This window comes from Pagrus major, chromosome 5 (assembly GCF_040436345.1).
Source record: "Pagrus major chromosome 5, Pma_NU_1.0".
Taxonomy (NCBI): domain Eukaryota; kingdom Metazoa; phylum Chordata; class Actinopteri; order Spariformes; family Sparidae; genus Pagrus; species Pagrus major.
Window position 1 is genome coordinate 23344534 of NC_133219.1, and position 15831 is coordinate 23360364.

The 15831-nt window shown below is 39.4% G+C and overlaps 1 protein-coding gene across 1 annotated transcript in view; it reads left to right on the top strand.

Moving 5' to 3' along the window:
* The first annotated feature begins 5734 nt into the window (after positions 1-5734).
* Positions 5735-15831, top strand: part of LOC140996026 (ADP-ribosylation factor-like protein 15) — a 103547-nt gene continuing 93450 nt past the window's right edge. The window contains exon 1 of the mRNA XM_073466231.1: positions 5735-6143. Coding sequence (XP_073322332.1) covers positions 6132-6143 — 12 coding nt within the window. The 5' untranslated portion in view covers positions 5735-6131. The remainder of the gene's footprint in view (positions 6144-15831) is intronic.

Here is a 15831-nt window from a genome sequence, read left to right on the forward strand (position 1 = left end):
TTGTTTTGTGAGCAGGGTAGATAACAGTGGGAAAGACAGTGTGAATGCTAACAGTTTTAAATACTGAGGTCATGAGTGTTTACTGGCTGATTACACACATCCTCCCCACTCCTAATTTAAGTTGTTCTCAATGCAGTTTCCAAAAATGACTCACAGGAAGGCAGAAATAGACTTAGAGCTCAAGATAAGGACAGCAAGACTGACCAAAGACAAGCTGAGAGCATACAAATAATAGGTGTAGGCTATATATAAAAATGCATTTAAAAAAAAAGCAATGACCAGCACTGTGCAATGTCTCCATACAAGTGACCATTTATGTAAAAACTGGAAACAAATACAAACAGTGCAAAGAAATCAATACTGAATGGGTACAATGTTAAATATTACATCTTTCATTGATAAGAAGTACTTTTTTCCAGAATGGTTTGGTTCAATATTGGATATATCGACATTGGTGTATGTGTTGTCCAGTATGTGCCAATATGAAGGGAAAAAAATACTATAATATATGAAAATTTTACTCTTTACTCCACTATATTGATCTGATGACATAGTTACTAATTACTTTGAGCTTTGAAATACAATACAGTATTATATATTAAACTATTTAGTCCTAAGCATTTAAAGTTAGCGCCTCCTCAACCAGCTACAGCATTGAAATACTAGTTCATTGTTAAAGTGGTGCAATAAGATAATATATAATAACATACCAGTGAAAAGCATAATTTTTCTTATGATACATCAAGTACAATTTTCCAGTAATAATGAAGGCCAGACTTGTACTTGTAATATAGTGTGCTATTGCTAATTTTACTCAGATTAAGTGTATGAAAACTTCTGTTATCACAGTTTTTGTATGATATTTATCATTATTAGACACATTTTTATTAAAATATTGTCTATTTTTATGCAAAAATGTTTTCAACCACATAAAAAGTTTTGTTTTCTTATATTGTTCATTGCTTAATCTGACATACTGCAGCAGAGCAGTGGTACATTCCCCAAAATCCATGACATACAGGACATGTCAGTGTTCTGACTGGTAGGTCTTTAGTCCAGGTCCCCTGAACGGATTATTCATGTTTCATTTAATTTAGCTTTCTGTAAATTATCAATTTTACTTCCACAGGGTAAAATCTAAAAGCAATTTCAAGGCATACTCAAGGGAACAAAAATCTGATGGGAAAATTAATGAACCCTTTAATTAATTTTGAAGGAATCAGTCAATGAAACCCTACAATGTCAAAGATGTAAATCGAAGAGTTTAAATGCCCACTAGGCTGCTAAAAGCCCCAAATTCCCAGAAAAAGTCACGAGGACATGACCTCAGTCACCTCAGTTGTTAGCAGCAGCCTCATTCAGAAGCAGTGACTCATGCCCAGTCAAGACAGTAAGTAGGATTTGATGTTCCTGTTTAACTGGGTGCTATCACAAACTGAGCCGCCTATTGTAATTCATTTACAACAAACAAAAAGTGAGAGGCGAGTCAATAAGAACGCAACCAGTGTAGATGATAGATTGAACGTCAGGTTAAACTTTTGATCATCTGAAAGGAATGTCGTTGAACAAACGCTGACCGGTTCGCATCATGATGGTTCAACGGTCAAACCATTATTAGTTCAAGACTGAGCAGCGAAATCCCTTACTGTCTGTTCTTTCTTCAGTCCAATGTTATGTAATCTGATTTACAAATACATGAACATGTCTGCTGATCATTTAAGCAGGCCGTTACACAGTCCTAGACAAAAATGGCTGAATGTCTTTACCTTGTGTGAGTTTGTTATACCCAGCAAATCATTACACTTCATTAGAATGAAGTTCAGATCTCACAAGATCACTTCTCTCAGGAGGGGTAAGACTTTGCAAGGCATCATAAAAACATAAAACACGAGCGCAATAAAAACACAATGACAGGACAAGTCTCCTGGCCATCTAAATATTTAAAAACCTGTTCCAGTGCTCTGGGTGGAATGGTTTATTGATGAGATGCGCTGAAGTTGCTGATGTAGTTTGTTAATTAAATCTTTAACTGCTACCTGTCATTAACAGGAAATAGCTAATACTCTGCCCTCTGTCCTATCAACTGATCTGGGATGCCACTCAAATACACAGCTTCAAAGAACATAAACTGGAGACTGCAGAATGAAGTTACGTTAGTAAGGATCCTTTTCATGTATATTGTCATTCTGAATAAGTTTCATTGCAGCATTTAGTTTCAAAAGTTCATCCATTCATTTCAATGGTGTTATGGCGCAGTAAGGAACTGATTCAGGGCTGGCCGTCTGTAAAATCTGCAATGAAACCTGCCTTATGGAGCCGCTAACTAACTCATAACCATGGGATATAAATGGAGCATTTTATTGTCCCATAGACTATTAGCAGCTTCTTCTCCCTCTGAAGAATATAATTCTTACAGAAACACTGAATCCCTCCAATCAGTGGGAGTTTCAGTGACACATCACCAGCAGAAGTTGTTGTCTCGTGACTTCAGTGGTGAACTTTGCATGTTTACGAACACTGATTGTAATTCTAGACCACAAGAATAACACAAAATCCTGAACTGGGCGTTGTTTTCTTTTTATATCAACTGATATAATCCAAAAGTCACATTTTTCAAGCTTTTGCACGATTTTGCTTGTATGTAATGACTCAGAGTAATCATTTTGTATTTGCTCGGAGACAGATCTGCACATCCTAAACCACCCATGATGTGTTTTGTTGACATCCTATTACATCAACAAACCATTTCCTTGGGGGAAAATGCATACTTGAAAAGACAACAAGGCCTGTAGTGATGGCGTGTCATCACTACTCTGGTAGATGCTGCCCCCTTGTGGCTGTTTTTGGATCATTTTCAGGCCCATTAATTCTTCACAGTACTGTGGGGGAAAATAATATTAATGATAACAATAAAAATCTAAAATAAGAAAGCGTTTGGTTCAAGTCATTATTAGGAATTTCAATCTATTGTTTTCTTAAAGGAGCAATATGTAAGAATTCAGTTTTATTAGCAGTGCTTCTAGCAGTCCAGAAGGGGAGCTTGGATTACCGGGGATGGGTTGGCGTTACACTGCCAGCACAGGAGTTTTGGACCAGTATGAGCTGGGGCTAGCTGGTTAGCATGCTAACTTCAGTAGATATATACATAGACATCATAATGTCACAACTGTTATTTCTTTACATTCTGTTTACCATTTTAGTTCATTTTTAATGTTTTCTTCAAACCTTTAAAGCTTTCACGAATGCACCTGACCTTCTTGCTGCCTCATTTGTACCTAAATGAAGCAATGTATTCAGTATGAAATATGACCTGTGATCAGTCAGTATAGGGCCTTATGATCATGTAAATCATGGGGACACCTGTAGCTCAGGTGGTCAAGCAGGTCGGCCATGAATATTAGCTGTGGTCCCGTGCTGCTTCTGTCCATTTGTAAAATGTGCTTGATTAAGACATTGAACTCTAACTAGCTCCTGATACATGAGTCATTTTGGACAAAAGCCTCTTTCAAAACATAAACAGTTGCTCAACTCAACCACTAAAACATTTTACTACTGGCCACCAGAGGTCTCTCCTCTCACATTGGACTCAGTCAGATATCCTGAGGAGGACAACACTGCTTTATTCAAATATTCTGCTAAAAGCAATGAGTCCTCTAGTGTCTTCTCCACATCCTCCATACCTGCCAGACCTGCACAGAGGACATCCAGTTCACTTCCCACTTAAATGTGTTCAGGGAGATTTCCTTTATAGCACAGCACATGAAATATTGAAGAGGAGTGTGGTCTCCAGGGAACAGGGATTACTTCAGTATGCAGCACGCATCACATTAGCAGACTTGTGATTTATACCGGTCCTCTAATCACGATGATATCACATAATTGCTTTGTCTGGGCTCAATGTTTGTTTCCAACGAGATCATTTTTGCAAATTATGGTCTTGTTAATAAGGTCCTATCTGGCACAATGGCTTTCCAATTCCAATGAATTTTTCTGTGCAGACTAAAGGGTGTCGTAGATTATATAATACTGTCAGACCTTGTATATTTAAATTAGATTTGTTTTACGTCTCTTTTGAGAGAACACTTACTGGAAGTATACGGTAACCAACTCTCAAATGACACAAACGCTGCTCTGACACTTAAACGTACACATAAACACACCACAATGTTTTGTCTTCATCTGACAAATACACATCCTTTCTTTAATCTACCCTCCTCTGTCTGTAACGTCTGTGATCAGGCCTTCGTGCTTCAGAGGAACCAGCGTTTGACTTTGAGCTGTGTCTGTGCTTAACTGTGTCATCCCCTTTCATTCATTATGTATTGTGTAATGTCTTATGTCAGAGGCTGTTGCATTTTTATGCTTCTTCAAGCTTGATTATAAGCTGGAAAACTGCAAATGCATGAATGTGTAGGCACAAGGTCGAATTCTTTAGTTTGGTGTTGATATACTTGTTGAAAATGGAAAACAGAAGCAGTAGAGATTCAATACAGAGGAGCCACCTAGTGGTGCAAAACATTTTAGTATAAGTAGATATTATGTTGGAAATGCAATTATATTTTTGCTAATATGATCATATTACTCTTGTTTTAACTGTAGGTTCCTTTAAAGTCACCCTACACTCCAAAATGTGTTTTTCTTCTTGTTCCTACAGTTGAATGTTTAAGCTTCACTGTAAAATTATTTTTGTTTTCACATTCATCTGCGAAAGTTTACACTTTCTCTTTGCCCACTGAAAATCTGATTTTAAGATGCAGGGCTATGAGCATGATTTGTGACATCACAAGGCCAATCCTGATCTCATATTCAGCAAAAACAAGTGTGAAGCCTCCAGTGCATATACACTGAGAAAGGGCTTTACGGTAAAGTACTTCATATATCAGCTAATGGCATATATTTGCAGAATCATAGATTCAGAAGGAGTAGATGTAATTTTAAAGATTTTAAAGAACATTTTTGTGGAATAACCATATCAAAATACACAACTCAAAATTAGTTATGGATATTGGATGTATTATTCTGTGACGTAACTGAATTCTGAAGTTTGTGTTTTGTGAATATTTTTGGTCCCCAAAAATAATACGACACAATTCATTTGACTTTTATTGCATATCCATGCACATGCATATATGCACCCATATTCCAATATCCCTAACTAATTGTACATTATTAGCCAAAACACAGTTTTTTATGTCAAAACATGTCTGGAGGACAAATTATTTTTACTCCACACTGTTTTATTGCGTTGTAAAGTTGGTGCTTGCCACTTTTATATCTATTTGTCGAAATGTTTTAAACAATTGTAAACTGAATTGAATTTACTTTTTATTTTCATTGTCACACTTGCAACATTATTTACATGTGCACTCTTTATAATTGCACTACTTCGTGCTGCAGCTGATGCACAACAATTTCCCCTCGAAATAAACAAAGTTACGTCACACTCACATTGCTCCAGCTGTGCCACCTCTGCACTGTTTCACGAATACACCCTGTATATCTGTACATTGGTGTTACATCACCGAGCAGGGGACGTGACGGAGGATTCCCCTCTACATGGCAATGTAAGAGAGATTATGTATGATTATATTTTAATCATAAATAATAATAATCCAAATAAAAGTGCACACGCTCGCCGTACAACGCAGAGAAGTGGATTTCTCCTTTCGCTTTGAGGAAGGGATCCTCCTCAGAATGAAAATAGCCACCATGTGTTTGGTCACGTGACCACGCTACGTGCGCAGGGCGACGTGCGTGACGTAGCGGTGTAGGCTACGCTAGTTTCCTCAACCAAACACTCAACTGACAATTGTGATAAAAACTGGAAGTCAGCCGGTGGACGAGGGGCTGTTTATTCAGCGAAAAGCACACGAACCGAGCGAGCCCTCGTCGTCGTAAACAAACTCGGTCGTTTCTGCACACAAAGCCGGTCCCGCTGGCGAAGGAAGACGGCGAGAAAACCCTGCTTTTTAACCCACCGAAAGGTTGGTTGTTATTTAGCTGTTGGCTGTCGAAAGGCGGGGAATACAAAGCGACGTGTGGTCAAAAGCATTACATTTTGGACTCATTCAAGCAAAAACGGGATTACTACGAAGCCAGTTCGTGCTGCTGTGCCTGGTCAGCGATAGTACATGGATTATCTGGTGAGTAAATGCAGAAAAACGACGTGGTGTGGCTGGTGTTTCCATCAACAACTCTGCTTTGGTTTCTTTGCCATTTTGGGCTCCTGATCAATCAAGACAGTCACGTCCCCCAGGTGTGTGACCATCAACAGTTAGCTGTAGCACCGGGTCGTGTTTCATGCTAATGTGTCAGCTCTAGCCTGTAGCTTCTTGCCTGTCAGTGTTGTGTGAACAAGGTCTAACTGGTTGACCCAGACCCAGATCTGTTTACATGTGAAACACGATAACTGGCCAACTAGCTGCACCCTTTGAGCTCTGTTAGCTATGTAATGTGGCATGAGGATGTCATTTTACAAACAACTCTGAGGACAAAGATGCACTTGTGTGTTGGATAAGTCAAGATGTCTTTGGATGTGAGACGCTGGTTTGAGATATTAGCCCCCCTTGCATATGTGTCATACCTGTGACCAAACAAATGATTTCAGTCCAGGCCACTGTGCCAGCTTAAGCCTAGGGGGAGATTGTGTTTTTTGGGTCTTTGCCCACATTGTAGGGATGGGATGGCTGCTGCCTGAAAAAGTGCAACAATAGAGCGGAAGCTGTAACTGAAGGCTTTCCCTGGGAATTCATAAAGTCAGAGGGAAAAATGGTACACAGACATTGTCCTGTCATCTCACAAAAGGGGGACGGAGTGACAGTGAGAAATGCAGAGGAACTTGCCCACCCAGTGTTATCAGCTTGTTTATAATGGGCCTCCCAAGATGCGGGACCTGAGAGGAACTTTGAACTTTAGACGTTTCTTGAGTCGAGATTACAAAGTTCCATCAGCTGGCGCCAGGACAGTTGTGCTGTTGTTAATACAAACTGATTCATGTGTAGTGTCTCTTTGGCTCGTTTGGCCTGGGAGAAACACACGAGGAAACAAAAAGGGGCACTTAGCGTTCATAGTCTAGAGAGAGACATTGTTATCAAAGGGAGCACACACTCCTGACATGAAATGATTGAAATCGATTTCACCCTCAGCTCAGCTTTTGTTCTTCTCCTGGCTGTAAGCTGCATATTTTGGTCAGGTATGACCATGTTTAACCTTTTGGAGGAAAACACTTACTTGCTTGAGGATTTTCTGTGACAAACAGTTTTCTGTGGAGAGCACAGCTGTAACTCTGTGGACTGTTGGAGCCGAGTGCTTGGCTGTCCTCAGAGGTCAGGCACTCATAGGCGCAGGGCCTCCTTTCCTGCTGTGAAACACTGGAGACCTGGCACAAAACCCAGGCCAAAACTATGTCTCTCTCTTTCCTATAAATCAATAGGAGCTTTTCACTAAAACTTTGATAAACTTTGCAAGTCCTGTGCGTGCTTAAAGGTAAGGTTTCACGTCAGGTGAGGCCTAAAAGAGTGTATGGGATGAACAGCGATGGAAGCACATAATTACTGCACATTGCTGGGTAATAACTGGGGTTTGAATTATGACTGTAGTGCAGATCTGGCGTCTGGTGGATTCAGTTTCAACTGGGAGCTGGAGCAGAGTGAAGGACTGTACTCCTGCATGGTCAGCAGCGTAGTGTGAAAAAAGATCACACAAAACGGCAGCACTGACAGAGGAATTCGGTGCTAGCTGTTGCCATGATACAACCTTACCAAATTACAAGTGCACTGTGTGACTGACCAACTCTTTGACTTCACCAGATATGACACATCGAATGTGTTGCGAGTCACATCAAGCGGAGGGCACTTTGAATGTGAGAAAACCAAACTGTGGCTGTAATGATAATTTCTAAAATCCCATACAAGAACATGCAGCACCATTCTCCTGAGGTTTCACTGTAGCAGAGACTACTTTTGTAAACTGAGACTTCCTTTGTCGGTTCTTGCTTAACACGCTGTTATGCTTGCATGGTCCTATACTATTCCACTGCATTATCTGTGCTCACTAATGGCTGTAGGCAAATTCACAGACAGTATGCTATTCCTTCAGTCTTACACAACATTTGTTGAAGGAATGACTATTTATTCCCACTACACATGGGTGAGTGTCTAAACCCTCAGGTGGAATGACATTCAGGTCATCTTTGTAGCTCTGCTCTGAAGGAAGTCAGATCTGTAAAAACAAAGTCTGCAAAAAAACAAACAAACAAAAACATTTTTTATACTCATATTGTCTAGTGTAGAAAAACTTAAATGCTTATTGTGTAATTTAGCTTATGACAAAGATTAGTGACACCATTAGCCACCAAGCATTGACCTCAAACCATATGGTAATGATGGGTGTGACAGATAACTGAATACAGCTTCCTCTGTTAATGGGCTGGGCCACGCCTCCACTCCGTTGTTTCGGAAAGCATAAATAGGAGGAAAAATTTCGAGAAAAGGAAAATATGAATTTGGAGTGTTGTAAAAAAGTGTGATGTTTATCTAATTATATCATTGCCTCTTGACAACAGTTCAACTATTGTTGTTAATGTTTTTTTAAAATTTACTTTTGTTTCTAAATGCTTGACGTAATTCACCATGTTGTGTTGGATCTGTGTACAAAACATGAATTCATGTGGTATTCTGTCCGCATGAAAGTGAATGTATAACATTTGGTTTAACTATGCCTAGTGACAGGGGATCTGCCAGCTAATGGCTAAAGCTTTTCTTTTCTAGATGATATATAACGTGGACACATTATGTTAAAACAACACTTACTAGCAGGCTAATGAGTAAAGATTTTGAGATTGTGAACCCTGTGTGTACTTGTTCCATATTTCTGAAAAGGGAGCTGTTATACCATAAACATCAGCTGAGAAGGCAGTTATTCAGCTGTCATTACTATTAATAGTTTTGTCAGGGCAAACTGACTGGTCAAACACCTGTTTTCAGTCAGTTTGAAATTTACCAAAGCAAGCTGCCACCTGTTTGTTATGTCCCTTTTTCCACTTTTGTGTTGTTGTTGTATGTAGATTGGAACAGCACTAAAACTTTTAAAATGAGACCTGGTTCGGCTGACTGGACAAGTCGAAGTTGAAAGTGTCATGGTTGGATTTTTATACTGTAAAATGCGAGCAGGTACGATGCTTGTTAATAAACAGGCATTGTTTAGCCACCTCCATAACATTAAAAACAAGCAACATAGTCTAAGTGAAGGTATTCTTGAAATACTGGTATTACTCATATTGCAAATCTAAGAACATTAAATTTACAGTATGTACTCTTCATCCTTTTTTAAAGAAAAATCAGCATAAATTGGTAGGAAGCACACAGCCAGCCTTTAATCTGTAGTCTGTGAAAAAGACACATTCCCAAGTTATCCTCAGTAAATATACTAAAAATGATGAGTTTGAAATATGAGATCTCCTCTGATGATTGCTATCATTATGCTGAAAGCATTTTAGTGCTTGATGCCATTAGTTTACATGAGTTAGGAGTTAACAGAGGATGTTTGTTTGCAGATATCTTGGGGACGTAAGCTGTATTTAGGAGTAAAGCGTTACGAGGGGAAAGAAAGGGGCATGACTTGCAACAAAGGTCCCGGCGGGCCAGAACCGAATCAGAGAGGCTGCGGTTATGTGATATGCACTTTAACCATTCAGCTACTAGAACACACCCTTGTTGTGGCCTGCGCAGAGAAGATCACACCTCATGAAAATACATTTGTCTTAGCAGAAGCCAGCTTGTTTTTTAGGCTGACCAACAGTATCCCAGAGATGATCTCCTGTCCAAGGGCACACATCAGGCTATAGCAGGTTGGCGTCTCACCAGTGAACACAGAGGAAAGAAAGCTGATGGGAAGTTCTTGGCAGCGTATGAATCCAGCTTGTTCGCCTATGGGATACAAGGCTGGTGTTACTTGTCCTCTCAGTTTTGTCCTCTATGTGACCGTGTTCCACACCTCGCTGGTGCTGGCAGAGGTCTCCGCTAAGCTCCTTTCAGAGGCAAACAAAAATGACCTATTGTATGCAGATAAGAGTAGAGCACCAACAAAATCTTTCAGCAGTGGTGTGTGCTTTTAATACTGGGATTGATATTAAGCTAATCATTTACTCAATCCATTGATGAGAGCAGGTTTACCCAATCTTCAGTTTGGATGGATGTGAATTGATATTTACCTAAACTCTTGCCAAGTCAGCCACAGTTTCTAAAACCTGTCCTTTTATTTACAGAGCACAGCCTCCAGCTGCAATGTGAAATACCTTTCAGAGCACAACAGCATTCCTAAACCCCCGTCCTTGATTTTTAACCTGCCAGCAACATGTCAGCCAGGATTCTGTGTCTGCTGGCTAGCAGCTCAATGCAGTGATTCCCTTGTGTCTGTGGAGAGTGCTAGTGAGTCAGCATCTTCAGGCTGGAGCAACATCAGTGTTGCTGTTGGAGATCAGAGAATATTTATGGCTAATATTTCATTTTTTCATAATGCTATGATCATGATCAAGCACAGGCATTTTGAATTCCTTTTATATCTGCATCCACATACGTTGATGGACCATTGCACTAAGGAGGCATTAGTGAACTATTTTCATGTTTTTTTTAATTGCTTTCATTTCCTTTACTTTCTCTCAAGGCCATAACCACTCCCATTGCTTTTCCTCAATAGAAACACAAATTATGGACATGGATAGGTGGAGGCATTTGTTGTCAATGGTTTATTGTTCTGCTTTTATTTTAGGGTTGTAGGATGGGTCCATAAAAGTTATAAACAAATGCAGATTGATAAGCAGAGCTCTATAAATGACGCAAGGCTTTCATAGGAACTCATATCTTGCTGACCTACAGTCAGACTGAATAAACTACAGTCGAACTTGCCTCTTATGTGCTGCCTTGTTACATGAGGAGTTGCATTAAGAATGAAGACCTCTACTGTACAAACTTTACGTATGTGTATGCCATGGAAAGTTTTTTGAGAGAGATGAAAAGAAAGAGACGTGACAAAAGTTCTGGACTCAAAATGCTTAAAAAATGCTTCTGGACGATTTTGACCCAGGAAGTCTTGATTGTGTGGTACTGGTCCTGAGCCAGACAATAGGGGTGCGTTCTGAATCACATACTTTCTTTTTACTTTTTAGTACATACTGCAGCTGCCCTTACAAAGTACATACCGTTGCCTGCAGTATGCATACAATTTGGACATACTGCTTTGTCTTGACTGTGTGCCTTGAGCTTTTACCCTCTTTCTCCTATATCCATCTCAGCCTTAGCACAAAACTTTGGAGTACAAAGAACATGGTACTTACACTTAAGTGTGCTTTCATCTGTCATTGTGGTGGCTGTCAACTGTCAGTAAGCTGTTAGATGTTCGTGCTCTCTTGGCTTGGTTTATATTTGTGCGACACACCGTGATGTATGTGACATATCTTCCACTGTGCAGAGGATTTTGGGTCAGAATAGCCAGAACAGCATGCCGGCTTGGATACTGCAAAATGTGACCAGATGTAGTAGGACATTGTTTTTTTTTTGGCATACTGCATTTAACATACTTAGTATTGGGACATATTAAATCTTTTTCTGGCATACTAAATAGTATGGTAGTTTGGGTACTGGACTGCAGGGTAAGCTGCCCTAGTGTTTTTGTTTGAAACCAAGATGACAAACAAGATCATATTTGATCTATTAGTGACAGCTGGCTGGACAATAGGTTGAAGAATGTATATTCATTATAATCTAGTTCTGCATGAGACTTAAAAGCATATGCAGTGTGATGCACTGCATTGTAGAATAATCCAGTGTATTAAACTATTGTTGATGTAGATGTGATGTAATAAAATCATAGCCTGTTTTTTGTTCCTACCCGTAGAACCAGTTTAGATAGGACAGCATGGCAGACTCAGTTTGTGTCAATGTTTTCTCTCAGCTGTTGAGCCTGGAGTCGTAAAATGCAAGTAGAGGTGCGTTTTACTGCAGCGAGGAGGGTGGCAGTCCTCTTTGTACTATTGTCATTCTCTCTTTTCAAAAACTTAAAAATTGCTGCAGTAGCATGCTAGGGATAGGCCAATTGTTGACCTGGCCGAGTTACAGCTTTTTTTTTTCGATTATTGGTTTTGGTGGGGTTTTTTTGTGTCTGATTGCTGATAGAATAAATTAATTTTAAAAATGTGCTACCTTGGCTCTGATGCAGCATCCGCTGCCCCACAACACTATGTGATCTGTTACATGTCACAAGTACTGGCTGATATTATCAGCTGATATTGGCCTATTGTATGTATATCGGTATCTGCGTATGTGGTGTCGATATTGGCTGATATGAAATATTTTGGCTATTAAGATCACAGTGCAGAAAACAATGCTTGGTGTGATAATTAATTATAATTCATCATTTTCAAGTGTAGTTAACTGTTTCAGTTCACTGATGTCATTTTAGATATCAACTGTGTTATCATTGCAAAAAAAAAGGCCGATATATCGATATCAGAATTTTTCACTCCTTAATATTGGTACCGGCATCGACCCCAAAAATATGGGTTATCCAATTACTAATAATCGGTATCTCATTGGCTCTGAAAAAAACACATTGGTTAATCCTTAATACTCGGTGCTTGATAGATGTTAGCACTGTTCAAAAATGTAATACATTTGAATTTCTAGGTTGCCTGTTGCCATTGAACTAGTTGTCACACTACTAGCACTATAACTGCTCAGCAGATGGTAGCAGCAACTAAACAAGTCTGACTCACAGTTCTCACTGAGCAGACCGACTTCCAACAAAGCGTCCCACAACAGTTACTGAAATCCCCACGACCGCTGTAAGCTCAAGTGGTCGATCCCTTCATCCTCCTCCATGCATAGAAAGCAATGGTTTTCATACTTCATGAAGCTGTGCGTACAGTATGGGCATAGTTGTGTGGGTGGGTAATGGTGACTAATCCAATTTGTAGTCTTATCCTGGATTCCTAGTTGTCGCTGAGACCTTAATCTCTGTGGAGAGAGAGATCCTCACAAACTAATCTCAAGCTTGTGTCTGTCCGCTTATCCTCGTGGCAATAGTTTTTTATCTTTCAATGAATGAACGCGCGAAGTAAACATGAGACAGCCTTCAATCATGCTCATCTACACACGTACAAAAGCCCTCTGTAAAGCTCAGATTTAGAAGGATGGCTTGTGGATACGGGCTGCTGACTGGTGAAGGGCTGGACCCATGTTGTTGACCTGACACTCCTGATCCTCCTCCATCCATTCACTTACTCCAGAGGCTTGGCTTGTTTGTTGCCGGGGGTTACGCTTGTTGCTGAGCACAATGTCGGAGCACATGCAGCTCTCCCTTGCCTTGTGCAGGATTGGGCTTTACACGGTAAGAAAATACGTACAAGCTGTTATCTGTCTAGTTAGAGAATGCTGGGGATGTGCTGTGTTGAGAGTGTGTGTGCTGGGTTGAATACCGCTAGATTTGCTGTGGTTTAATCTCTCCTTCATGTGTTTTGAAAGAGATACTGACCAAGCGACAGCGGCTGCTGCTTCACTGTTGCTTGGCCACTGAATGGAGAGTACGCTTCGATTCATTTGAGTGGGTGTTCACATAATATTAAGGTGGAACAGGTGGACGTCAGAGACTGTGAGATGTAAATTAAACCTACAGAGAGCAAGCGGTCTTTGAGTGAAAGCAGTTTCTCTGAGAACAGAAACAAAGATAGATTATGGTCTTTTTTTCCTGCAGCTCCTAGCAACTGGCTTGGTAAATGGTTGTAGTTCAGGCAGTCTTAAGTACAGTGCAGTTATGAATGGATCCATGAATATTAAGCTGCAGAGGCAGTGATGGAAATATTAATGAAGTTGTTTTTTGTTTTGTTATTGCAGTGATACTTGTGTGAGAGTGGTTAAAAATTAATGTTCAGTAACACTGCAGTATTTATCTGTAATTATCACATTTAAATGTACACTAATTGATTTATTGATCAGTGTGCATGTTAAGTACTGTAACCATGTTTAGTTAGACAAAAAATGCCTTTTAAAGCGTATTGTCGCCCTTTGAATGTGTTTGTAACATGTTTTCAGATAGTTGTATTTTAACCATGGCTGATGACTCATGTTGCGTATTGTCAGGTCCTCTGTTATTCCCTGACCAGCTGGTGAATCTTAATGAACAATAACAGAGAGGCTTATTTGGAAATGGGAGTGTTTAACAGAAAGCTTGTGCACAGCTACAGTACATGGCGAGCATTACCTATAGCAGTGCTGTTAATGGTTTGTGTGGAATACATTGAAAAAGGCATGTAGAAATAGAGATAAGTCTCAAGATTTTGAAGGCTGATAGTACAATCCCAATTCCCAAAAAGTTGGGGCGTTATGTAAAACGTAAAATAAAAACAGATTGCAATCGTTTGCAAATAAACTGTGTTTACAAACAACAGTTATACATAGTATGCCTGAGACTCATGCGGTAATATCCTTCATACAATCATGTGTTTCACAACGTGGTTAACCTCGATCCGTCCTTGCTTGTGAATGACTGAGCCTTTTGAGGATGCCCCTTTCAGACCCAATCATGATGCTATCACCTGTTACCAGGGTTGCAGCGGTATACTGGTTTTAAGGTATACAGTGGCAGGAAAATTGACTGTTACCATACTGTGTATATTTGCTTATTTAATGTACTGACTTCTACTGTATTAGTGTTTTTAAAATATATATATTTTCAAGTTTATATAAAGCTTGTCTGTCAGGACATAATATTGTGTGAAATAAAGCTAAAGCATTTGGGATCATCATAACTGATATTGCTAATACAGTGTTTCCGACTCATTAATTTACCCCCCGCCAGACAGCCACCACCACAATTAAAATCTGATTCTGTTGGAAACACTATAATAGTAATAACGTTATACTGTATAAACTGATAATGAGAAACCTTGATATTTTCTGAGATGCTTATAGTAAAAACAAATGATCACATTCTGTTTTACAGTTTCCCAATGATTTTGGAATCGCGGTTGTTATAATAACTATTGCTGGTAATGACTATTTTCAAAGGCAGTTTTGCAAACCATTGTGGACCTGTTGTAATAAGAGGACAATTAGCCATCGTGTGGCTGTGGACTGTCTCGTTCAAGGCTCAAATTAGGTATTTTTCATTACCTGATGGCTCATCTCTCTGTTGGCTTTGTCTTCTGGGAGCCACAACATTATCCCAAGAGCCATGTTGCACGTTGACAAAAAAAGGAATCATTGGTAATGTAAATTAATTTTTTGTTGCAGCTACAATTAGTGTCTATTCCAACATCCCCCATAAAATAACACAACATTTTTATTATATGTATTTTTTCATACATATTTTTTTTCATCCTTAAACTAATCCATGCATGTGAAAATAGGGTTAATTTAGTTGGTTTTCAGCCCCTCACTAAGATATACCGTGGGATAAGGGAGTGCTTAAAATGGGGATCAATATAAGAATAACACTTCCATGGAGAAGTTCAAAGGAATGTTTATTTTTATTGGCTTGCAGGCATTGAGATTAAGACCCCTGCTGTGTCACCACAATATCCTGTACAGTGGTGTGCAAAATCAAACCCTGACATGGGTGATGCTGCGGGAGAGTAATGATATGATCTATTACCAGTGGTGTTGCATCTCTGTAATACAAATTTATAATAATGTTGTGATTAAAAACAAACTTTTGAGTCTGAAATCGTAATAATTTAGTATCAGACAATCTATCTTGACACTGGTAGTGATGCTGAAAGAGTTATGCCACTGGGTAAATAAGGAAAAAGCTTTTCTTGTTTCTTTAAATTGGCATCAT